Consider the following 25,616-nt stretch of genomic DNA (forward strand, 5'->3'; position numbering starts at 1 on the left):
AAGGATTTCCAAAGTCACAATGCTCCCAACAAAGATTACTGGACTTCCTACAGGATGCCAAGGCAATTAAAGTGCTCGGGTGCTAAAGGTAGTTAAGCACTGCTATTTACCTTCTCACAATATTACACTACAAGGGCAAGGGAAAACTCAATGAAATCCAAAGGCAACATACAAAATTGATACTAGGAAATACTTTTTAACACAAAGCATAATTAATCTGGAACTCATTGCTACATCAATGTAGCAAAGAGTTTAGAATTTTTAAAAGGAGTAAATATTTATGTAATTTAAAAAAACAGCAGTTAGATAACAATACAACAGGACAAAACTATAGAAGGGATACAAAACCTGCTGTTTCAGGACATAACTATTAACTGACTAGGTTTAGGAATAAACTTCCCCTATAGGCAGGTTATTTCTTATTTGTCTATGACGGAGTTTCTTGCAAGTTTCTTCATAGCATCTAGTACTGGCCACCATTAGGGACAGGATAAAGGATAGACTGAGCTGGTATGGCAATTCCTATGTAAGATAAAAGAGGTATGGGTCAATGGTCTAAAGTTGAGATATATAGAGATGATTAATAGGCAGGAACCCTGAGTGCCCCCCCAGAGGTGAGGCATGGGAGAGTACACAGGGTCACATGCAATGCCCCCTCCCCCACATTTCTGCAGTGCGGAGCTGCCGTCTATGGTTCACTAACTCTGCAGCTGGATGCCACCTCCTGGGTCCTAGTGCTGGGTGCTCTGCATGTTTTCTGTACAATGGTGAGTGCATTGTACAGAAATGCACTCACCATTGTACAGAAAACATGCAGAGCACCCTGTGGTGGGCCAGGGTGGGGAAATGGGAGGGGGGGGAAGGCAGTGGGGAAGAAAGGGGGTGCGATAGGGCAGGGGGAGGGGATGTGGGGGTGGGAGGGGGGGTGGGGAAGGGGATGGGATGGGGATGGGAAATGGTGTGGGAGAAAAGGGAGCCCAGCATGCAGTGTCCTCTCAGCAGCAGGGGCTCCCCTGTTAAGCAGGCCCATCTCAACCCCCTACCCCCATCCCTGTAGAGCCTCACACCCCTTGCACCTGGACCACCCCGACAAACCCCCACACCTGGACCCCCACCCCACTGAGCCCCAAACAGCTGCACCCAGACCTCCATCCCACTCCTGTACCCCCATAGAGTCCCATTGCCCCTGCACACAGAACCCCCCAATGAGCCCCTGTGCATCCAGATCCCCCACTGAGTCACCCACACCCAGACTGCCCCACATAGAACCCTCTCACCCCACACCTGGATCCCCCCACACTAAGCCCCTCTGCACTTGGATCCTGCTGGGCTGAGCCTGCCTGGCCACATCTGGTACACCTGTGATGAGGGGCAGGGCCCTTACACTGTGTCAGGGTTTGGTGCAGCCTCACTGCCAAGTCCCTGTCCTGGGAGGGGGAAGCTTCAGGGTGATCTCTCAGCTCAGTGCAGCCAGTGGCCTGTGCTCTGCACAGCCATGCTGGAGCCTCCACATTAATTTACTGACAAATAAAATTTGCAAAATTTTAAAATAATTGTGTGCAGAATTATTAATTTTTTTTAGCATAGAATTCCCTCAGAAGTAAATGTGAGATTTTTTTCCTGTACTCAGTGGAATGACCTACTCGTAGTGCATTATTGAGCCATTAGTTATATAAGAGGTCCAGACAGGGTGTGGTGCCAGATAAATAAGGGAGACAAAGTTGGAACTCAAACTGTGTGGAAGCTGTTTTCTTTAACAGATCCTGCTTAAGACATAATTGATTCTATATCATGACTACCACTGAACCAAATTTCATGATTTTAGCTCAGTGGAAACAGGGGAATTAATGGCAGTCCATGACTGAGTCCATTATAAGTATTTATTCAAAATAAGTCCAATAGGACCTGATCGTGTAGTTTCCATACAGGCCAAATGAGCCCTGGAACTTCACCGGAACTTTGTCTATGTAACAACTGCAAGATGTGGCCTATAGTTTGCTCACTCTGCATCTACACAAGGAATTAACTCCTTTCTGTCTCTTAACAGATAAGGAAACAAATGCAACACATTGAACTATAATATAAATCTTAACTACAATTTCATACTTCCTCTAAACACATCCCACCACAAACCTAACCAGTTTCAATTCTGAATACTTGTTAATTTTGCTGAAGGTTTTGCATGACAGTGTGAGGGAACTTTGTGTGCTGCATATAGTTATTTTCTTGGAGACAAAAAAGTTTCTTGCAGAGATGCAGAATCTGGCATTATTGGCTGACAATCCTGTCTTCACAATATGACAAAAATACATCCCTTAATTTGGCATTTCTTTGTTTTTAAGGGCTTGTGTTGGGGGGGTGTGGCATTTAAGCAACCTTACCCAGTTTTAAACCAGGTTTATATATGCACAGGCACTCTCTGATAGGATTCAAGGGCCGGGTTTATTATTCAGAACTCTCCCATTATTTATTTAAAATAATCCAGTGAATATGCCCCATGTTGCCACATACAGGCAGTCTTGAATTTATCTCGAGCACATCATCTAACCAAGCACATATCACATTTAGTTCAGTTATTAGTGCACAGGTAGTATGGTGTAACATAAATGCCTCCAAAGACAGGTGCAGACTTCCATCCTCTGGAGTGGTTTAGAATTTATGAGGGTACATGTACAGTGATGATACTTCAGGCAATTCCACCTCTCAGCCATTCTAGAACTCTGTCTATAGTGACCCTGATAAAAAATAAATCTTGAAGCTAAACTTTTAAGTCCCCTCATAAACAAAGCGAGTTGGGCTCCAGCTAATAAGACTAAGCTAGGTAAATATCTGGCAATGTAGAAATAGCATAGGGAACTGAACCGAGAACATATGGCTGACTGGTAACAAGTTTAGAGGCCTTTAAGACATGCAAACCAATCACTCAGCTCTAGAAGTACAGTGAATAGCACAGCAGCATTCTATGTTTGGTACATGCTGTGTGTGTACATTGTAACCCTTAGATAGTAAAGGGTAGTTGCAGATGGTATCATTGGCATACAACAAACAAGAGATTATGTAACTGTTTAATCAAGGTAAGACTAAAGGCCCTGTTTGTTTTAAATTATGACTGCAATTGAACAGATTCCAGCTAAGCAGACAGCTAGAATGTGGGCACCGTAATGCTACATAAACCACTGCCAAGCTGAGCTCCTCAGGAGGAGGGGAAGGAATGTTCAGAAGCAGTTAGAGGTTGTTGGTGCTATGCAATATGGCACTGTGGCCTGGGTACTGCACCAATGAGGAAACAAACTCCAGCTTTAGATGTATTTTTCCTCCCATTCATAGACTGGAACTGAACATGCCTAGTTTCCCTATAGATGGGTTCCTAATACACAGAAGTCTCTAGCCCATTTGTCTAAGAGAACAGGGACACAATCAGTACTAGAGCATGATGATGCAGGACTTTCTAAAATCTGTTTATTTTACAGGTTCCCTATCATGGCTCCAAATAAGGTTTTATTATCTTTACAGTAGTTCTATAAAGCAAGACAGTTCCACTGTTCCTGCAATGGGATTAGGTGACTACATTTTAAATGCAAGGGGCCTAATCATTTATTGCACAGACACACAAAACACATCTCACGTTATCTGCCAAGAGTTTTGCTTCAATTGTGACAGGCTGCTTGTAGAACGCTCCAAATACAAAGATGCTTCCGTGAAGGCAGTACCCATCCCAAAGGCTGCTTCAAATGAATAAAAAGCCTGCTGTGGAATCCGCTCCTGTTACAAACCAAGGGCAGTCTGTCTTCGATATTGACATCAATGGGAGCTGCTGTGAAAGGTGCATGACTATACTTCAAGAAAATTTCCCAGCTTGAGGAGGGGGGCCGAGGAAGCCCCCTGCCTGCTTGGTGGCAGCCCGCGAAGGAGCCAGGCCAAGCATCTTCTGAATATTCTGTGAAAATGAAAAACAGAATGATGGGATGGTGGTATAGTGAGAAGGAAGCCAATACACAGGTGAAATCCTGGTTCCGTTTAGACCAGTGGCAAACCTCTCTTTAACTTGACCTCCAGGGGTTTCACAACTCAGTTTAGCCAATGTATATATGTGATATATCTGAAACCATACAAAAGGGCCAGGAAAAAATGCAGTCCATAGAGATTAAGTGATTGATATGCATAATGAACTGCAATTAGAGGTGGGCCTAAGCTCCAGAGTGTGTTTCATGATCAAGCTTCCCACAATTGGAGTGGGTTCCAGTGCAGGGCTGCAATTCAATTCTATCTTCACCTACATAAGTCATAAAGCCAATGGGCAGGTAATAGAGTTCTTGTTGCAGGCTGCAGCCTTTGCCTATTTTGTTTTCTTTAAATTAAGATGGTAACATTAGATATCTTTGCAATTCAACTACAATGCATATGTAGTAGCAGCTTCCTGTTCTCTGCTCACAGGCAGAAAATCTAGGAGCAGCACTCCGCTGTTTTCACACATTCCAAAAACCACCGTCAAGGGAGGCTGTAATTAGAGCCCGAGAATCTTCAAACAAGACAGGAAGGATCCCACACAATACAATCAGAATTGGGCTGCCCACCCGGCCACCAGAGGAATTGCTGAACTCCTGCCAAAAGTCTGAGTACAGAGCTGATTTCTGTGCTAATGATAGGTTTCAGAGTAGGAAACAGTGCTTTCTCTCCTGAGACACATGGTACACAGTATACCTACCTAGCAACAAAAATAAATTTGTGCAGATGACCTTCTCTCTGCCTTTATCCATTGGTTAGATTTTTGAACATCAGAACACAGTGTTTTAATGCAACATCACACTAGTGTTAATGGAACATTAAGATTAAAAAAAAAAAAAAAACCACAAAAACCAAGCACTTTCATAAGGAAAGTCATACTCATAGCAGAATGCTTAAAGATTAGTATTGTACTGAGATTTGTGTGAAGCTATGTTAAAAACAGCACAGTTCAATTAAACTACATTTATTTAGTTTCAACACTGGATCGTGTTAGAAGCATGATATAAGCAGAGGGCATCCTTCACTATAACCAATACCAGTGTTCTAAATGATGCAAGCTTAAATGGTGCTGGACGGACAAAATGGAAAATCTGAATATGCACGAAGCAAAAGAGGATAAACTACTAAACAGAATTTCTTCACCCTTGAATGCCTTCCTCAAAAAGATTGTCAACACATGCCAACTAGGAAATTTCCAGCTTCTACCTTTTAGAGTCATGAGATTTTTGTGCTTCGAAGTGGAATATACGGAGAACTTCCCCACTACTTTGACATTCACAGAGCAGAGAACCAAAAATTTTACACACAAAAGACAGCAGTCACATTTGGGCAGAGGGTAAGGAAAATTTCAGCCCAAATATAAATATGTAAGAGTTACAAGCTATTGAAAAGGGAAAGGAGGTTAAAGGGAAGTCACGGCAGTTTTATAGCATTTGCGGATGGCAAACATTCAACTTTTTACAGTTACACACAAATCTATGTTAAAAGAACATTAGAGTTGCAAAGTCAAGCACCCAGAAGTTAGGAAATGCCAGAATTAAGGTTGTCAGTGTAACCTCAATTTGGCCCCCTTGTGCATATGCATAATGACGACACAATCTTTAATTATAGGATCACATAGTATTTTTTCCAGCCTGCTCTGGGGATCAATCAGGGCTGTGTAGTGCACAAGACTATTGTCTACTTCATTTGTTGCAGAAGTTGGAAGGCACGTAGTGAATAAGGCAGGAAACTGAAGGAAGACAAGGACATTCTCATGGTTAAGACAGCTGAATGCTGCCCCACAGAACTGCACTCTATCTATGCCTCTATCACAGAGCTCGTGTGTGATGCTGCACAAGTCACTTAAACCAAGCTTTTTCACAAATAGCCACTAATTGTGTATGCCTCATTTACTGGGTAGGAATAAATGGCCAGTTTTCACAGTGGAGAGGGGTAAATAGCAAGGTCTCCCAAGGATCTGTGCTGTTCAACATATTCATAAATTATCTGGAAAAAGAAGTAAACAGAGAGGTGGCAAAGTTTGCAAACGATACAAAACTATTCAAGGTAGTGAAGTCCAAAGGTGACAGCAAAGAGATACCCAGTTTTGTGAGATCCCTTTGTAACTGGGCAACAAAATGGCAGAGGAAATATAATATTGATAAATGCAATGCATTGCACATTGGAAAACATCCCAACCATACATACAAAATTATGGTGTCTAAATTAGCTATCACCATTCAAGAAAGAGATGTTGGAGTAATTATGGACAGTTCTCTGAAAACATCTGCTTGATGTGCAGCGACAGTCAAAGCTAACAGAACGTTAGGAACCATTAGGAAAGGGATAGATAAGACAACAGAAAATATAAGCCACTATATAAATCCATGGTACGCCCACACCTTGAATGTTGCATGCAGTTCTGATCACACCATCTCAAGAAGGATATATTAGAACTGGAGAAAGTACAGAGAAGGGCAACAAAAAGGATTAGTTAGGAGTATGGAACAGCTTCCATCTGAGGACGGATTAAAAAAAAAACTGGGACTTCAGTTTAAAAGAGATGACTAAGGAGCATAAGATAGAGGTCTATACAATCATGAATGGTGTGCGGGGAAAAAAAGTGTTATTTACCCCTTCACTTAACATAAAAATCAGGGTTCACCCACAAAATTAATAGGCAGCAGGTTTAAAACAAACAAAAAGTAGTACTTCTTCACACAATGCACAGTCAACATGTGGAACTCGTTGCCAGATGTTGTGAAAGCCAAAAGGATAACTGGGTTAAAAAAAAAGAATTAGTTCCTGGGGTATAGGTCCATCAAAGGCTATTAGCAAAACTGGTCAGGGACACAACCCCATGCTTTGGGTGTTCCAAAGCCTCCAACTGACAGAAGCTGGAACTGGGCAAAAGGGGATGGATCACTTGAAAAATTGACCTGTTCTGTTCATTCATGCTGAAGGATCTAGCATCGGCCCCTGTTAGGAGACAGGATATTGGGCTAGATGGACCATTGGTCTGACCCAGTATGGCCGTTCTTATGATTTGCAGATACGTTGAGCACTCGTAGCTGCATCTGAAGTAACTGGGAGCTGTGCTCTGAACATATAAAGCCCTATAATGCTAAGTACTCTGCAAATCAGGTCCTCAACATCTCAAATTGTACACCTAAGATTAGCGAATACTTTTTATCTTAATCTCTCTGGGCCACAGTTATCCATCTGTAAAATGGGGCTAATACCCCCTCATCTCACAAGAGTGTTGTGAAAATAAGATCAGTAATGTTTATTAAGCACAAAGCTAGTGTAGTGTTGAGCATGACAGAAAAGCCCCTGAGGAGATTAACTGTTCTGTTTTCAGAGCAGGGTTTGACTAGTGAGAGTAACCAAGGCCTGGGGCCACCCATTGAATGATGAGAAGAAAACATAGTGAGTAGTTGCTAATGAAGTGAGCACTGTCCATCCTGTTCACTGAATGAGGCAGCATCCTGTGGAAAAAACTGTGTGTGGTCATGTGATTGAAGGCTGTATCATAATGCATATGCACAGGCAACCTTAATTCTGGCATTTCCTAACTTCTGAGTGCTTGGATTTGCAACTTTAATAACGTTCTTTTAACACAAAAACCTGTGTGTAATCTCCTGGGTTTTTAAAAAAGCAAACTGAAAAAACAAATTCTGTCATGTGGCATTATATTGATGCCCACATGGTTCATCAGCAAGGTTGGAATCTTTAGATCCAACCCACAGACCTCTGCCACTTGCACTGCCAGAAGTAACTAATAGCATGGAAAATTTCAGCCCAAAGGGTTAAAGTCTGACCAGCTTATCAATAACTAAAAATAGGGCCTTGTAACAGGAAATGTTGGTGAACTTAGAAAGGGAACAGCTATTCAAAAGGGACTCGATTGACCAGTAGGGGCTACTGCAGGATCAGGACTGAGGTGAGCTGACAGAGCAGAAGCACAGTCGTTCAAGACCAAAGTTACTATCGGAGCAATGGGGGAAGCTTGCACTGCATGCTCCTGACTTTTGTCGATGCCATCACTCAGCCCTGTACATTCTAGCTGGTCAGACAGATCTCACTGGTGGGAGGAGGGATTATGAGAGTAGAGGCAAACAGACACGTTGACCTGAGCCGACTATAACCAATCAGAATGCTACACACTCTCTGGCCAGCCTTTCCTCTCCCACAATTGTCAAGTTCTCTCTCCAGCTGACATGTAGCTAGCTAGCATTATGCTGATAAATGACTTTTGCAAGACAGTGATGTTAAAATTGCACAGAAGGTCCCAGACACTGATGCCAGGACTAAGTGTTATGGAGGCCTGCACCACGTTGCGTTCCCACAGCATAGCACACACTCTTCCTTTCTAAAGGAAGGACAACTCTGGGCAGCACACTGTTATCGATGGGAGCGGAAAAAAGCAGCAGCAGGGGAGCAAGAACATTTGTACTACACCAGTCCATCCCACCCCTTGTCTTTTCCTTTGAATCCTTTCCATCCCACAATCAGTGCAGAGCGAACAGATGTCATTTCTGCGCAAAACTTTTAAGTGCCCTAGGAGAAGAAAACTAATCAGAACTGACCTACTGCCCCACAGCAATCAGGACAGTTTGTGGGAAAGAAAGATGTGCTCCCTCTCCTGTCAGCAGGGGGAATCGTTGGCCCCCTCTACCACCAGGAGCACATCTTGAGTAGAGGAAGAGGACAGGTCTAAAATTCAAAGATGTGTGAAAAGGAAACTAAATATTGATAAGCCTCTGTGTAATAAAGGTTTATTACGCAACAAACAGGACAGGTGAAGGCTGTTAGAGCACTAACAGGAGGAGGGGCAGAGGATATAACTGACATTCCACATCACTCCCAATTCAGCAGCAGACTTCCCCAGCTGAAAGGCAGCAGCTCAATGGCCTGTAGAAAGCCTCTCTCAGCAGCAGCCCTCTCTCCAAACAGGAAGGCACAAGGAACCACTGACAGGATTTACGTGCAGGAGGAGATGGGAACAGCGCAGAGGAAGTTACTCACTGCAAATTGGATATTTCAGGAGATGCTGGCCCCAGGTCACAGGCAAAAAGCAGTCGAGCCAGGTCTTGAGGAGTTTCCTCAAGCCTCACATGCCTGAGGACTATCAGCCTAGGTGAAGAGTAGCTGTGCTACCACTTCCCACCCCATAAGCAATGCCTGTTTAATTGGTGCAGAGTGACCAAGTGCCACTGATTTAGTCCTCTCACTCCCACAAAGCAGACTGAGACACCCACACCCTGAACTAAATCTAGGCTCTGCCTCAATTTAATGAGTTCTAGGGATTCTCTCCCACACTCCTCCCCCCCAATGGACTCTGTGATCTTCCCTTGTTCTCCCACTATTTAATTCCAGGGCCCCACCTCTCTGCAGCTCTTCTCTTGGGCTATTGCCCGTATGGACTGTAGGGGGGCCCCTCCACCTCCATGGGGCCCAGTTTAAACTACAGCTTAGAGGTAAAGACTTGAGTGTGAAAGGAGCAGCTACCGCTTTTTATGTAATGCTGGGAGTACAAAGTACATCAGTTCTACAGAGAATAAAAAAAGTGTTAAACTAGAGAGGCTGCAGCATATGAAGCTGAAATATCCCTTCCAAGGCAATGGCACTACTACCCCCACCAGGCCATTAGCAGGGACAAGTAAAGGGTTGAAGGCTTGTTGGACTGAACAAGCTGAATACCTAGCATTGAAAACCCGAGTGTTTATGCCCAGCCATTCATTTTGTGCTGCTTCTAGTATGTTTCATCGCAGAAGGTGACAGCAGGAAATAGTCAAAACTGGAATTTACCATGGGATTTTTTATTTTAAAACATACAAAAAAGCCACTTGGGATTTTTCAGCCACTGAATTCCCCAAGTATCCAACTGGTGCAAAGCAGACATGCAGCAGCCAGCACAATCTGAGTTTCACTCTCACTGCTCGTGGCCTTTCAGGAGTGCAAAAGAAAGCCTATTGGTGTCAGAATAGAAAGGCATAGAGCCCCATTGTAACACAGATTGGTGGCACGGAGAGTTTCCCCAGGGTACTGCAAGGCACTGGCTATCTGGTGTGAGATTCACTGTAGAAACAACACAAAAGTTTCCCAGTGGGTGACACAGAAACCACAAAAACTAGACAAACCCCTCAACACACAACAGCACCTGCTGTTCTAGTTCCAGGCCAGGGAACGAGCACTGAACAAGACCTGCTGTGCTGAGAGCATTAATAAGGGGTCAGTGGACTTGATGGCTTTTGCTAGTTTGTTTGCCTTGTTCCTTCATGCAAGACTGGACACAGATCTGATTTAATGCAGGATCCTGCTGTGGAAGGAGGGAGAGAATCTGTCTGATCCATTAATATGCACTTATTTTGGGGTACAGGAGCTTTCATTCTATTATTGAGCCACTTCACCAAGCCCATCCTGACCCCTCTGTTAGAAGTTGGCACAAGAATCATTTCCTCTCCTGACCTGCTGTAAGGGTTTCTAAGTCCCTTGGCACCTCCAGAGGAAAAAGCAACAGAGATCTGCAGATCAAGGAGAAATAAGCAGCAAGCATTCAGGAAGTGAACCAAAGCAAGAGGAAAGATAAAAATAGAGAACCAGCTAAGTGCATCAGCATTAATCCAGCTTCCAGGGTCTATTAGCCTCTCCCCACTCCCTGGGGGAAATTCAACAAGCAGAACACACTTTCAGCAGCACTCAAGTCCCACCGGTCCTAACCAACACAGACTGACATTTCATCCAACCTAGTCATGTGCTAGCAGCAGCTCCACTGTCAGTTAAACAGCTGCTTCACTATTATTCCTGCTTCAGTGCACTGCAGCTGATAAAATGATGGCATCACTGTGGCAAGCTATTCCCAACCACGAAAACACTTCCCATTTTCAGGGCCAGCAGTTCCGCCTTGTAGCAGAAGGGCCTGTGTATGGGTCACAATCCACCATGGTGGTAAATTCTTAACAGTGTTCTCTAGCATGGCCTTGCATTTTGTCACACCAGACCCCCATTCTATAAATTACTCCACCCACTGGTGATTGGGAACAGAAAATACTCTGAAGGGAAAGCTATTCAGCCTTCAGAGAGAGTCATGTATTAATCAGGCAAGGGGGGAGGGAAGAGAATAAGGCACTTGAAAAAAATGCAGGTTTGACCCCAGACTTTCTTGCTTCCTCAGCAGATTTTTTGGACACGGATTGAGCCTTTTGGAGCAGCTTACATTAAGGCTACATCGTATCTGGGAATGAGCCTCCCAGCCTGCATTCACAGACTTGTGCTGGCAGGGCTCAGGCTAATGCTCTAAAAATAGTATGTAGATCATGCTTTGATGTTGCAGCTCAGGGTCTCAAGCCCACCCCCACTGGTTTCAGAGCCCAAGCCACAACATCTACACAGAACCATTTTCAGAGTGCTAGCCCAAGCCCCACTACCATGGGGGCTAGATGGCTTAGAATTTGGGCTAGATGGCTCACTTCCAGATGCAAAGTAGACATACCCTCAGAGTACACTCAAGGAGGAATGTTTTTCTTTCTGATAATGACTGTACAGTCAGGTTTTCAGTAAGGGCTTTTTCTTAGTAATCCTGGTGTTTTCTGAAGCCTGCAGTGAACTCAGTGAATCATGCAACTGGTCCCCTGCCAAAAATGATCCTGTCAATCCACAAAGTTACCTGGCGACAGGTAGCAGGGTGGAAGCTGTTTCCACGGGAATGTCCTGGAGCAATCCTGCTGACTTTAGTCAGGTCTCCCTCATGAGATAAGACCTCATACAAAGTGAGACTTTTCTGCACTACATTTCCTTTGACAGCTAAGCCTATGGGAACCAGTGGTCAATGTGAAAGCTTCAAACAAACCTAGGTCAAAGGCAGACTACATGTGCTAAATTGGTTATTGGGCACTTGCTACTTCTTACCAGGTGGCAGATCAATGCCTGCCCCATTCCCCCTCCATAGGGAGCAGCTCAGCACTCACCTGCCGGATAGACATGGTGCAGAGAATGTAGAGGAAGATGAAGGAGCAGTCAGTGTAATCCTCCCCAAGTAGGTTGCGATGGGACAGGCCCTGGATGTAGGAGAGGGGGATAAAAGGAAGTTTTGCCACCACTCGGCCATCAAATCTGGAAGAGAAGAGATCACTTAATGTGAGACGGCAACCAAGTACCCAGCCTAGAGAAGGGCTTCAGTCTGGGACAGTAATCGGGTCCCTGGATTGCAGAAAAACAGATTAAGTGTTTTAAATGAAACAGGCCTCCAAGAGGACAAAACCAGATGCAAGATCAAGTCAAAAGCCTAACAAAAAAAAAGTCATGTGGCCCCACCTTCACATGCACAATACTAGAAAGACTAATATATACACACACCCCATTCTCAAGGCCACGCACCACAGCGGCCTGCCATCCACTGAATGGACTGTGCAGGCCTCCCTTAGCAGATGCTGTGTAATGACAAGGGCTCCCTCCTGGAGGTCAGCCATCAATGATTACTGGTTGGATAAATTGCTGACCAAGGTTTGCGGGACACAGACTAGGAACTTTCTAAATCAATATCCTCAAGTACTGACACCTGCTATTTAAAACCAAGTCACGCATAGGTTTCTCTCAAAGCACTGTAACACTTGAGTCAAGAGACAATTACCAGCCTGTTGTAATACAGTTACTTTATGCAGACTCATGGATTTTTGTACTAGAGGTATGTGCTCAGCTTTCAGAAGACAAACTAAAGCCCAACTCTGTGGGGTTTTTTTGTTTTGTCCCCCCCAGATTTGCTACATTTATCAGTTACCAAAAGGAATGTGGGCAACCGTCATGGAGAGAATTCCTTTTTATATAATGCTCTTTCTCTGCATTCACTCTTCAGAAGCAGGGGACATTGTATATTCCCACAAGGTACCTATTCAACTCCAGGAGCTGGGAAGCATTCAGTACTACATTCCAGATATGGAGACATGGTGTGAATTTGGACAGACTGAAGAGATTCAGCTTCTGAAACCAGACAGCCAACACTACCCTTTGAAGCAGTGTGCGTATCATGCTGCATCAGTGTGTGCTCAGAGTTTGATGTTATTTTCTCCTTGAGTGCTCATTTTCTAACAGGTGTTTCTGGTTTCAAGAGCTCCTAAATGAGCATTCTTTCCTGTGGAGAGGCACTCACACAGAGCTATGGCTCTAACATGTGCCAACTTTGCTTACATCTCACAGGCAGTTTGGCAGAAGGGCTAGGAACGGATGTTTGTCTCCCTGTAACATCCCCGGTGTTTTAGGATTCTGCATTACTCCTGTTGTGGGAACATAGAGTACTTCAGAGGTGGTACCCTGAGGTACCCGCCTTCTCTTCTGGCAGGTAACCTAGGTTTTAAGGCACACTCTTGTAGGGAATTCTGTAAGGTTTGCTGTTTTGGCAGAGTTGCATGATTCAGGACTAATGGAGTAAGATGTTAGTGTCCGGAGAGAACCAAGGGGCACACCAGGTAACTTCTCTCGCTAGATACCCCTATCTGCCTGGATCCCAGTCTAGTATTCACCTGCAGATCGCCCTACCCCTAGCAGACATAGCTTTTCCATGGATCCCACCAACCTACAAAAAGATTACCCTGAATGGATAATCAGGATCCTCATGGTAGATCCTCAACCTGGCATTCTGCTTTTAGTGTTCAAGCCAGCCTTCCTGCACCTGTCCCTCCCATCCCTGTACTGTGTATTGCAGCTCCCATTTTCAACAGCAAGAAAGGGGCTCGTTACCGTTCTCTGTATATATGTGTTGCATGTACAAAGCCTCTCTGTAGGAGTCATTTGCATAGCTGTATGGCCATGGCTTTTAGGCAGTAGCTGACAGAAGGGATACATGGCCAACCTACATTCTATTGTCCAAAGGTAAACACAGCATGCTCACTCCAAACAACCCATAGTCCCTCTCCTCCCAAACTTTAGGCCTTGGCCTCTCCAGCATTTGGGGGAAAGAAGTGGGTGAATGAAGCAATACACTGACTCTTGTTCCAAGCACAAGCAATCCCCTTTCCTCCTTCCCAACCCTGAATCTAGAGCACCTCTGTAGGTGGCTAGTAGCCATGACTTCCCAGGAAGTGGCCTGAGGACCCCAGCTAAACAGTGATTGAACACTGTCCTCCTGAAACCAACATCTCTTCTTGATACCATGTCAAGAGAACAGCAATTGGTGAAGATGTCAACCAGCTCTCTCCCCCCTCCCCAAAGAGCCCCTTAGATTTCAGATGAGGGCATGGCACTGACAAGTCCCTGAAGCTGCCCTTCACACACAGGTACACTAGCCAGCCCATAAGACTGGAAGCATAGTCTTAGACACTTAGATTGCCGTTAAGCCAAAACTGTCAAACCTTTAGATTTTTCTTTAAGTGCCACAGACAATCTCTTGGACTGGCTAAAAGGGTTAGTCCTGTTTAAATAGTAACTGAGCTCTCTGGACATCTAGAATGTGCAACTTCACCTTCCTGCGATAGCTTTAGAAAATAGGGACAACAACATGGCATGATTTAGACTTTTTTTTTTTTTTTTTTAAGGAAGATAATTTTAAAAGTCAAGACTGAGTGAGGTCCAAGTTCTAATGGGCCCATGTGAGTACAGTACAGGGGAAGCTGGCCATAGCAGACTGTACTCCAGAGACTGAGAAGATGGCCACCAAGAATGAAACTTTCAGCACCACATCAAGAGACAGTAGGCTCAAAGTTTAATCACAAGCATCAGTAGGTTCTAGGGTGGGATGGTACATAGTTGTAAGAACCTTCAAAAGTAGTTTTAGCAGATGGACAAACATGGAACCATTGCACAGAGAGATCAGGGGTGGGGGGGAGGAGAGAGAGAGAGAATTGGGACCACAATCCAAGGCCCTCCTTAAAGCAAAGCACACAGAACGCAACTGCTTCTGCCAGGTGGATGCGGAACACTGGCCTTGTAGTGTAGTTTCCAACTACGTATAGGAGGAGCAGGGGATGGTTCCAGATGGTTGACTGCTTCTCTAATTGGGCTTGTTTGTCTGTACCTCCCAGGGACTTTTCCTTCCTTAGAGTTGGGGTCAGAACAACACTTACCCAGAATGAGCTGTTTGTAAGCATAACCTGGGCCCTTCAAAAGAAGCAGATCCCTGCTGAGTGCCTCAGTGAGGGGAATGGTACAAAGTGTGTATTTCTGCCTCTCTCCCTTCTTTGTCCAACATACTGAACTCCCAGTGGATGAGCAAGGGCTCCAGCCTCTAGCGTTCTTCAGCAATTAGGGAAAGAGGCACATACTTTGTCCTGCAAGCGCATTGCTGGAGAATTTGGGGCCAAAGTAGACACTATGGAAGGAAGAGTGCTTTGTTAAAGCTCTACAGCGGGGCAGCATAGACCCGTCTGCCTGCTGCTGTGAAGACAAAATGAAATGGCAGACTCTTCAGGGTGGAGGGACCCACCTTTTCATGCTAAGGAGTGACAGATCTGGTTCTGAACCTAAAGCTATACTATAACTGACCTTAGTACAACAAAACTGTCATTGGCAGAACATTTTTAAGTGCTGGCATCTATGCCCAGACCCTATTACAAAGGGCTAGGCTTCGCTTCACTTCACTTCACCAACAGCAGGAAGTGTCCCCCCTGGCCTCACAGAGCACCCACAATATAATAGGTACTGTCTAAACATAGTGAGATTTCCTAACCTGAAGAGCTCACATCTGAGACAAGCTGCATTCACCCTTCCCAAAGTACATCAGATATCCCCCTCATTGGCTCCTGATGCAGCCTTTAAGTTTCATGTAAGAATCATGGCAGAGTTGGGACTTGAGGAGGGACTGGAAAGTGGCTTCATGGTCCAATTCAGAGAGGGTATTCCATACAAAGGGCTGCACAGAAGAAACCACAACGATGGTTGTGGGAAAGGTGGACAAATAAGGAGCTGAGGCTGCCATTACTGGTGATGGGAAAGGTGACAACATGAGCAGATAAGCAGGGCGGGGTAGATTTGTGAATGACCAGTTAAGTTTGAGACATCCACAAATCTGGAGGCCAACCATGGGACTACTGTCACCATTGTTGTGGACAGAAATCCCCCAGCATTTTTGTTTGTTTGTTTTTGGGGGGTAGGGAGGACGAAGAGTTTTGTCGCTCCCCCAAGAAAATTCAAGCATTGCTCTAGTATTGCACTCTTAAAAACAAAATATTCTGACAGTATTATTTAGACATATAAATATATGAAAGTATAGCTTATGTAATTACCCTAGTCAATTCCAAAACCTTTTTTTCTTTAAGAATCTCGGCTTTTGGAAAATAACCAGCCAGTACTGCTTTAGAAAGCAAAGCAAAGATAGCCAATGCAGATGTGACACAGATCTGTGACAGACACAGATAGCCAATGCAGATGTGACAGAAAGGTCTGAAGACTGTGGAAGGCTGCCTGATCTCTGCAAAGCTATTCTGAATTAGCCAGACTTTCATCCTGGTCACATATTCCAGAACAGCAAGCATGCTCAGTTGTGGCTAAAGTGCAGCCTAGAGAATCCCTGCACGCAATGCTCCATGCTGAGCTGAGCAGAAGCAATGAGTGACCTGCAGATTCGCTGGCTTCACCTCTATATCAAAGATGAGGAGAGCTGCAGTTTGATCCATTTTATACAAATTAGATGCAGCTCTCAGTGGGATCCCATGAACATCAGTAGAATGAGTCCAAGTAAGCAAAGGAGAGAGGGGATGGGATACATTCACTTTGAAGGCTGGGGGGGAAGCAGCCAGAGAGAATTGATACTTACATGGAGTTGAACATGCCCATGAGGGCAGTAAAGCAAAAGCCAATTGCAAACATGGACTTCATTCGAACCTGCAACCAGAGAGGTCAGAGTCATTCATTATTGACAGCTAATACAGGGAGAAACAAACAGATTAAAAATAAAGGCAAGTCCCAGAGTTAGGGCTTGGGGGCTTTAATGCTGAATAATGGGTTTTGTGCAGCAGCATCAGAATCAGAAGAGAAGGGAATCTTTAAGCTCACTCTCTCAGCTTGTAGCAGAGGAGACCAAGCAGAAAATTCTTAGAAGGGTTGAACAACTACGAGTACTGGAACAGCCATGAGAGGGATCATGGGGGTGAAGAGCTTATGGAGGAAAGGGAGGTCTCAGGGCTGTCCTGTTAACCAAAAGGTGACCATGCATAAAGAAAGGGGAGTCCACGGGAACTGTGAGGCAGGAAGGGAAATAACAAACGGAGTGGGCTCACTAGGAAGAAGGGGTGAGTAAGTGGAAAGTCAGGAAAACTGCTTCTATTTTGGAAGCACTAGAGAGATTGCGGGGGCGGAGGGGAATGAGATCTAGCCCTTCACTAGTTTGGGCATTTCCCCTAATTTACAGCATTCTTACCATCGACAGGTCCCTATTGTTGTTCTTCAGCTTCTCCTCTTGCCTCTCTGTAAAGCAGGGAAGAGCACAGAGGTTATCCCAATCCAGACACCAGAAAGATTTCACTTTCAAGAAGTTTAAACCTTCCTTGCTATCCAAGCCAGTAATAGTTCCAAGACAGACTCCAGCTCTGTATGCCAGACAATACAGTGTGAAAACGGTACACAGCCAACTGTCCTTGAATCAAAACAACATGCAGCAGAACAAGTATATGAGGTTTGTCAACATTCAAAAGGCAATGCACAACTCAGACAATGGGCATGACGACATACAGACAGATATGTCAACTGGAAAACCAAACAGTGCTTGTAAAAATCAGGTAGTGCCAGTATATTGTATACTGGAAGCAGTGTTGTTCTCAGAATTTTATTTGTACATCGAATCTTATTACTGTAAGGCAGTGGTTTTCAAACTGCGGGTCGCGACCCAGTACTAGGTCACGGCAGCTCTGGTCAGCACGAGCAACCAGGCCATTAAAAGTCCCATCGGCAGTGCTACCCGGCTAAGGCAGGCTAGTCCCTACCTGTTCTGGCACCACGCTGCGCGCCGGAAGCACCCAGCAGCAGGTCCAGCGCCTAGGCACGGAGGGGTGGGGCCACAGGGCTCTGTGCACTGCCCCCGCCCCGAGCACCAGCTCCGCACTCTCACTGGCTGGGAACTGGCCAATGGGAGCTGGGGGAGGGGGTGCCTGTGGGCAAGAGCCATGCGGAGCTGCTTGCCCCTCTGCCCAGGAGCCAGACCTGCTGCTGGCCGCTACTGGGGCATAGTGTGGTCCACTGTACAAGGACAGGAGGAAGTCTGCCTTAGCACCCCTGCTGCGCCGCTGACCAGGAGCCGCCTGAGGTAAGCCCGCACCGCAGCCATGCACCCCAAACCCCTGCCCCAGCCCTGAACCCCCTCCAACTCAGAGCCCCTTCCTGCACCCCAAACCTCTTATCACCGGCCCCAGCCCAGAGCCCTGACCCTCTCCAGCACCCCAATCCCCGGCCCCAGCCCTGAGCACTCCCCAAACCCGGAGCCCCCTCCTGCATCCTAAACTCATCATCCCTGGCCCCTCCCCAAAGCCTGCACCCCCAGCCCAGAACCCTGACCCTCTCCTGCACCCCAATCCCCTGGCCCAGCCCTGAGCCCCCCCCAAACCTGTGGAAAGAAAGGGAAAGTCACCTCCAGCAGCTTTTCCTCACAGCCTCCCCCTCACTTTTGGAGCATCACACCTCCCCTCCCCAAATCTTACCTATTTTCTTTTTTTGCTGTCGGCCTGCTGATTCAGTTATCGTTTCCTTCTTCTTTTCCACTACAAAGGGCAAAGACAACATAGAATCACTTTCACACAAACAATGGAGAGTTATGCTACTAATCTCTTCTGTTTTCCTCTCCCTTATACCCAAAATCCTCATGCAGACTAGGGCAGGAGGAAGGAAGGAAGCAAGATACAGATATATGTCTATGATATATGTTCAATGTCTTATAACCTGCCAGAGCAGGACTGGCACAAATGTTTTCAAGACTAGGAATGTTTTCCAGGCCCTGATCCTAGATGAGGAAAAGAACAATTTCAATCCCTGTCAAAAGCCAGACTTTTAAAACCTGCCAAAGGAGCCCATTGCATTGTGAACCAAGGAGCTTGAGTATCATTTTGGTTTAAACAGCCCTTGCTGATTTGTCATTATGAATTCTAGACAGTACTTTCAATTCAACAAGTGTGATGAAATGAGCTTTATGGGAAACTCTGACCCTAGCTATCTGCAGTGGGAAGCAGAACACAGAAAGGCTTGTGTTCTGTTATATCCCTTCTTCACAGACAGGCATTCTCAGTGGAAGTGCTGCGCCAGCAGTCTGGCACAACCAGCTCCATTCTTGCTGGTCATCCAATTAGGGCTGAAACATTCCCAATATTTTGAAGTTAAAAATTAAGTAGCAAGTCTAAACTTAGTTATCAAAGCTACCAGAAAACCAAGTAAGACAACCAATTCAGACAGCAGATACTCCACAGATTGCTGCAAGCAAAGCCAACAGATAGTCACAAGTCAGAGTGCTGACCTGTTGATACTGTGATCCAGCAACTATGCTTTTCAATCTGCAAATGGAATCACCTCCATTAGCAGAGAAATTTGATTGACAGTCCCAGAAAATGAAAGCCAAGTTTTAGTTTCAGGTTTATATAGCCAATATCACAATATGAAAATGGGATGATAAATGTTAAAGTACGGTTATGATAAGATATGTGATATTGATTGCCTTTTTCCAACGGCACATCTGTACATCTACTTTACCAACAAACCCATTTTCACTCCTGTTGTTCCATAGTGTCAGCGCTGAAGACTTCTATCTCACATATTAGTATATCAGTTCAGTTTTAATGGCAGAACTTTTATTCCTGATGATGACCAAGACAGAAAGACTATAGCTAAATTTCCAGATCACAGGAGAATTTGTGGTGCTAACAGATAAAATTCTTATGACTCATAAACCAACCTTGCACAATTGCCAAAAAACGAACAGCCCAGGCACAAACCTACTCATCTGCTTTTACCACAATGCTGCTGATGAAAAGGTTAACGGTGAAATTTACTTATCCATAAACTAAATCACACACCTTAGGCAAGCAGGCCAGTAGGATTATGCAAGGGTGATGTAAACTGAGCAAGTTTGCTCAGAAAGGTCACTAGGAGTAAATAAAGTGGCACATCATCATTTTTATTCTTACTATAACCATGCTGCAGTCTTGCAACTTCTTCCATTGCAGATAATAATCAGACATCTATCCTGAAACTTTCAGGCTCACTGAGTTTTGAGACATAGCTGTGCCATACAACACAAGTATATTTTGTTGAGAGATTAAATTATAAACACTCCCCTAATCTAATAGCACTAGTTTATTCACTTTCAAGACCCATTTGTTTTCTGTAGCTGTGATAGAATGGCAAGGCTCTGGCAGAGTAGCCTAGTGATCTTATCCATGGTTTGGTTTTTTTTTTTGCTGTTTTATTGGCACATTGGTTGTTGCTGTGGGTACACTGACAAATGGTTGAAAGGTATGGCAGGAGTGGTCTATTTTATAGTTGTATATTTAAGAATTGTCAAAGGACAGATAAGTGCTCATTTTAAAAAGGGTATGTGGATAAACTGTGACTAATAAATGTTAATCAAATCTGAAATTGTAGCTAATATTTGTTATTCTCAGCTCTGCCACTCAAACTCTAACTCACAAGCATTAACATTAGCAATTATTATTGGTGTATGCACCTCACATCTGGCTCTTCATGGAAACACAAACCAGAGATAGGAGGAATTACAAAATAATCAGAGTAAAGTCTCTACAGCAATCATTAAACACCAGAGATTAATCTATACCAGCTCTTATAAATTCCACAGCACCCAAAGGAGTAGCACATTATCTCTAAACCAGGGGTGGGAAAACTATGGCCCACGGGCCACATCCAGTCCATCAGACCTTTTAATCTGGCCCTCAGCTCCCGCTGGGGAGCAGGGTCGGGGGCTTGCCCCGCTCCGGCAGTCCAGCCAGGCAGCGGGGTTGGGGGCTTGCCCTGCTCCACATGGCTTCCAGGAAGCAGCCGGCATGATGCCCCTCCGGCTCCTACGTAGTATGAGGAGGTGCGGCCAGGCTGCTCTGCGCTGCCCCGTCGCTCCTATTGGCCTGGCTATGCCTCTGCATAGGAGCTGGAGGGGTGACATGCTTCTGGGAGCTGCTTGAGGTAAGCGCCGCCCAGAGCCTGCACCTGAGCATCCCCTCTAATCCCCTGCCACAGCCCTGATCCCCCTCCCGCCCTCTGAACCCCTTGGTCCCAGCCCGGAGCACCCTCCTGCACCCCAAACCCCTCATCCCCAGCCCCACCCCAGAGCCTGCACCCCCAGCCAGAGCCCTCACCTCCCCCCAACCCCCTGCCCCAGCCTGGAGCCCCCTCCCGCACCATGAACTCCTCATTTCTGGCCCCACTCCAGAGCCTGCACCCCCAGCCGGAGCCCTCACCCCCTACCACACCCCTACCCCTAATTTTGTGAACATTCATGGCCCGCCATACAATTTCCATACCCTGATGTGGCCCTCAGGCCAAAAAGTTTGCCCACTCCTGCTCTAAACTCTCTGCTGCGGTTTCAGTTGGTTTCATATCTTATACTAGTAGGTTTTATCCTTAGCTACTCTGTGCTGTCTTATACTCCTGGAAAAAGTAAGGATTAGATGAATGGACGATAAGGTGAATAGGAAGCTGGCTAGATTGTCGGGCTCAATGGGTAGTGATCAATGGCTCGATGTCTAGCTGGCAGCCGGTATCAAGCGGAGTGCCCCAGGGGTCGGTCCTGGTGCTGGTTTTGTTCAACATCTTTATTAATGATCTCGATGATGGGATGGACTGCACCCTCAGCAAGTTCGCAGATGACATTAAGCTGCAGGGAGAGGTAGATACGCTGGAGGGTAGGGATAGGGTCCAGAGTGACCTAGACAAATTGGAGGATTGGACAAAAGAAATCTGATGAGCTTCAACAAGGACAAGTGCAGAGTCCTGCACTTAGGGCAGAAGAATCCCATGCAGTGCTACAGGCTGGCGACCGACTGGCTAACAAGCAGTTCTGCAGAAAAGGACCTGGGGATTACAGTGGATGAGAAGTTAGATATGAGTCAGCAGTATGCCCTTGTTGCCAAGAAGGCTAACAGCATATTGGGCTGCATTAGTAGGATCATTGCCAGCAGATTGAGAGAAGTGATTATTCCCCTCTATTTGGCACTGGTGAGGCCACATCTGGAGTACTGCGTCCAGTTTTGGGCCCCCCACTATAGAAAGGATGTGGACAAATTGGAGAGAGTCCAGCAGAGGGCAACGGAAATATGAGGGGGCTGGGGCTCATGACTTACGAGGAGAGGCTGAGGGAACTGGGCTTGTTTAATCTGCAGAAGAGAAGAGTGAGGGGGGATTTGATAGCAGCCTTCCACGACCTGAAGGGGAGTTCCAAAGAGGATGGAGCTTGGCTGTTCTCAGAAGATGACAGAACAAGGAGCAATGGTGCCAAGTTGCAGTGGGGATGGTCTAGGTTGGAAATTAGGAAACACTATTTCACTAGGACAGTGGTGAAGCACTGGAATGGGTTATCTAGGGAGGTGGTGGAATCTCCATCCTTAGAGATTTTTAAGGCCCAGTTTGACAAAGCCCTGGCTGGGATTGGTCCTGCTTTGAGCAGGGGTTTGGACTAGATGACCTCCTGAGGTCTCTTCCAATCCTAATCTCCTATTATTCTAACTTGTCTTCTCCTGAAGGCTCAGGAGAGAGGGAGACAGAAGCCAAGCCGATCTTCTGTTGAGCTGTCACTTGCTTAAAACCCTTACTTCACTTATTTCTATTGACGCTTTTGTGCGCCACTTTTACCTTATACCATAGATCTTCCAACTCTTTCTCCACCTCTCTGTCTTCTTCCCTCAATCTCCATCCCTCATTTCCTTTTCTCTTTTCACTGCATTGTACTCCCTCCCTCCTTCTCCAAGTCCTTTCAGGCTCATTTTATATAGAGAGGTTGTACTTAAACTGGTCCAATCAGTTTAAAAACCAATTCAAACTCATGCAACTTGTGTGTGTGTGTATATATAAGTTCTTTCTTCCGTCACTTGTTTTCTCCCACCACAAAAATCATCCTCCCTCATTCTCCTCTGGGACCTTTAATCTCACTCCTTATCTATTCCTCCCTAGTCTCTCATACCATTCATCCAACCACAATTCTTCCTCTTTTCAGTAACTCCTCCTGTTCTTCTCTCTCCTTCCTCCCCAGATCTGGGGTCCTTCTCAAAGAGCACAGGCAGGATCCCTGAGCTCACCTCAGTGCAGCTGGTGGAATCTATACACATAACCACTGGCTAACCATGCTAAGGAAAGAGAGGCTTACACCCATCTCTGCTCCCCCCGTTCTTCAGTAGAAGTTAGGTAGGCAGTGGAATTAACATCAGGACAGGTCTCAGTACTAACCCTTCTCCTTCCAGTTAAGGACAAAAAAGGATAAAGCTAGGAGCTGCCTCAGACCAGAATGGCAGTAGTCATGTTTAAAGCTCCCAAGTATTCTATGCAGGGTGGATAAAAATCAATGATTTAAAAAAAAAAAAATTAAATTTTAAATCGGTTTTTATTTAAATGTTTTAAAATAAATAATATATAGAGGTGAGAAATAACAGACCTCAACTCTATTGTCCCTCTGCAAATTTGTGTACAGACTCAATCCCTTACGTCTCTCTAAAAGTGCAAAGTTTCAGAAAGTTCAATGGATAGAAGATTGTTGCGGGTGGAATAGATCTGGACAAGGAGAAGAAGTCTGGAGATAAATGTGAGAATCGAGAGACATACGCTTGTTTTGTTAAAATATTCTATGTTTGCTGTTGAAGAAAAAAATCCAGAATACTTAATGTTGTTTTAATTAAATCAATGATTCTCAAACTTTTGTACTGGTGACCCCTTTCACACAGCAAACCTGAGTGCGACCCCACTTATAAATTAAAAAAACATTTTTACATATTTAACACCATTATAAATGCTGGATGAAAAGCGGGGTTTGGGGTGGAGGTTGACAGCTCGTGACCCCGCATGTAATAACCTTGTGAACCCTGAGGGGTCCTGACCCTCAGTTTGAGAACCCCTGAGTTAAATAAAACACTTCAAGTGTCTGTCTGGTGATGTTCTCCTCCTAATACAGCATGGCAAGAAAATCCTCCAAATATTAATGAATAACTTGTTGAATTGGCGATATTTATGAAGTCATTGGGAGGTGAACTATCTGCTTCAATTACCTTTGGTAAATGAATAATCAAACAACCACTCATTTTCTGATATAGCTGTAAAACTAATCTGAAAAGTTTTCAAAATAAAGCACTGTTTAAAAATGTATAGTGTGTACCTTCTAAAAATGAAACCTACTTCTATCTCTCAGTTGTGAAGGATATGTATTAAGGTTATAACAACCAACAAGAATGCACTTTTATGTAGAAAACCATGATTAAATTGAGTCTGCCTGACTAGTGATTTAAATCAAATCCACCCTGATTCTATGGTGAGGCAGGGACCCTCGGAAGCAAACAGAAGGCACCTCTTGCCAAGAGCAGACCCTACTTTGAAAAATCCTGGAGCAGAAAACAATGAGAAGACAAGAACAGCCATTTTATTTATAGTGTTTGAAAGGCAACACTTACATTTTTTGCTTTGTTTTTCCACTTCAGCTTTCAGTCTCTTGTATTTCTCGGTTCTGTAAACCAGCACCCATGTTATACCTGAAACAAGCATCAGATAAAATAAGGGGAGAATGACTTTCTATACAGCTCTATTGAAACTTCCCCAGGGCTGCTGCAGCATTTAGATTTGGGTACATTAACAAGGAGAAAGAAACCCAGAGAACAGCAACATACAGTAAGCAGAGGGCGGTCTTTGTCAAGGACGCATTAGATGCACTGAATGGCACAGACACCTCTGTGAGACGCAGACCTCATATCTCCCCTTACTTTTATTGCTGAAAGTTATTTACCTCAGAAATCTATAGAAATTGATACACACACAGCTGAGGCTGTAGAGTCATTTTCGCTCTGTCCAGCCACGATATGTATATAGTCCCCATCACCAGAGCCCTTAAAAATCTTTAATGCATTTCTCCTCACAACCTCCCGCAAAGGGCTATTGCCCCCATTGCACAGATAATGGCGAACTGAGACACGGAGTCACCCACGGTCGCTGTGGCAGAGCCAGGCCTGGCCCTTGGCCTCAGAGCTACCGCGCTCGGAGACCCAGGCTGGAGCCCCACGGTGGGCTCTTCGGGTGACCAGCTAGGAGCCCCTCCCCGCTGCGCCCCCGGAGCCCCACTCGCAGCCTGAACCGGGAAAGGGCTGGCTCGGAGGCTGCTCACCGGGTTACGCCTGGCAGGCGCCCCCTCCCTACTGGAACACGCCGGGGACCTAGGAGACCCGCCCGGCGGCCCGGCCACCCCAGCGCAGGCCAGGGCCCCGCTCACCCTCGGCCAGCAGCGCCGTGCACACCGAGATGAAGACGATGAGGACAGTGTCAGCGAACATAGTACTCATGGTGCCCCCACACCCGGAAGAGACTCCCGCGCGCGCGCACACGCGCACACACACACACACACACACACACACGACTAGACCGGAAGCTACAAAGGGTCCAACTAGCAGCCTAGCAACTGGCTCCAGTCTCCGGAAGTGATGTTGCTCAGGGTTTCGGCAACAAGGCGCCCCGCCGAGGGG

At 45.5% G+C, this 25,616-nt stretch overlaps 2 protein-coding genes across 2 annotated transcripts in view; both read right to left on the bottom strand.

Annotated features, from left to right (window-relative positions):
• Window positions 1–12,097, bottom strand: part of ALDH9A1 (aldehyde dehydrogenase 9 family member A1) — a 33,154-nt gene extending 21,057 nt beyond the window's left edge. Inside the window, exon 1 of the mRNA XM_074960951.1 lies at window positions 11,958–12,097. The gene's annotated coding sequence lies outside the window, so the exon portion shown is untranslated. The remainder of the gene's footprint in view (window positions 1–11,957) is intronic.
• TMCO1 (transmembrane and coiled-coil domains 1) lies at window positions 1,333–25,575 on the bottom strand. The gene is made up of 7 exons (XM_074960954.1): window positions 25,367–25,575; window positions 24,558–24,635; window positions 18,609–18,668; window positions 17,336–17,382; window positions 16,733–16,800; window positions 11,958–12,102; window positions 1,333–3,937 (listed from the first exon to the last, which is right to left on the bottom strand). Exons 1-7 carry the CDS (start codon window positions 25,434–25,436, stop codon window positions 3,839–3,841), a joined length of 567 nt encoding a protein of 188 aa, XP_074817055.1. The 5' UTR covers window positions 25,437–25,575; the 3' UTR covers window positions 1,333–3,838.
• Window positions 25,576–25,616: the final 41 nt, after the last annotated feature.

The sequence above is a fragment of the Natator depressus genome, chromosome 8 (assembly GCF_965152275.1).
Source record: "Natator depressus isolate rNatDep1 chromosome 8, rNatDep2.hap1, whole genome shotgun sequence".
Lineage (NCBI taxonomy): Eukaryota > Metazoa > Chordata > Testudines > Cheloniidae > Natator > Natator depressus.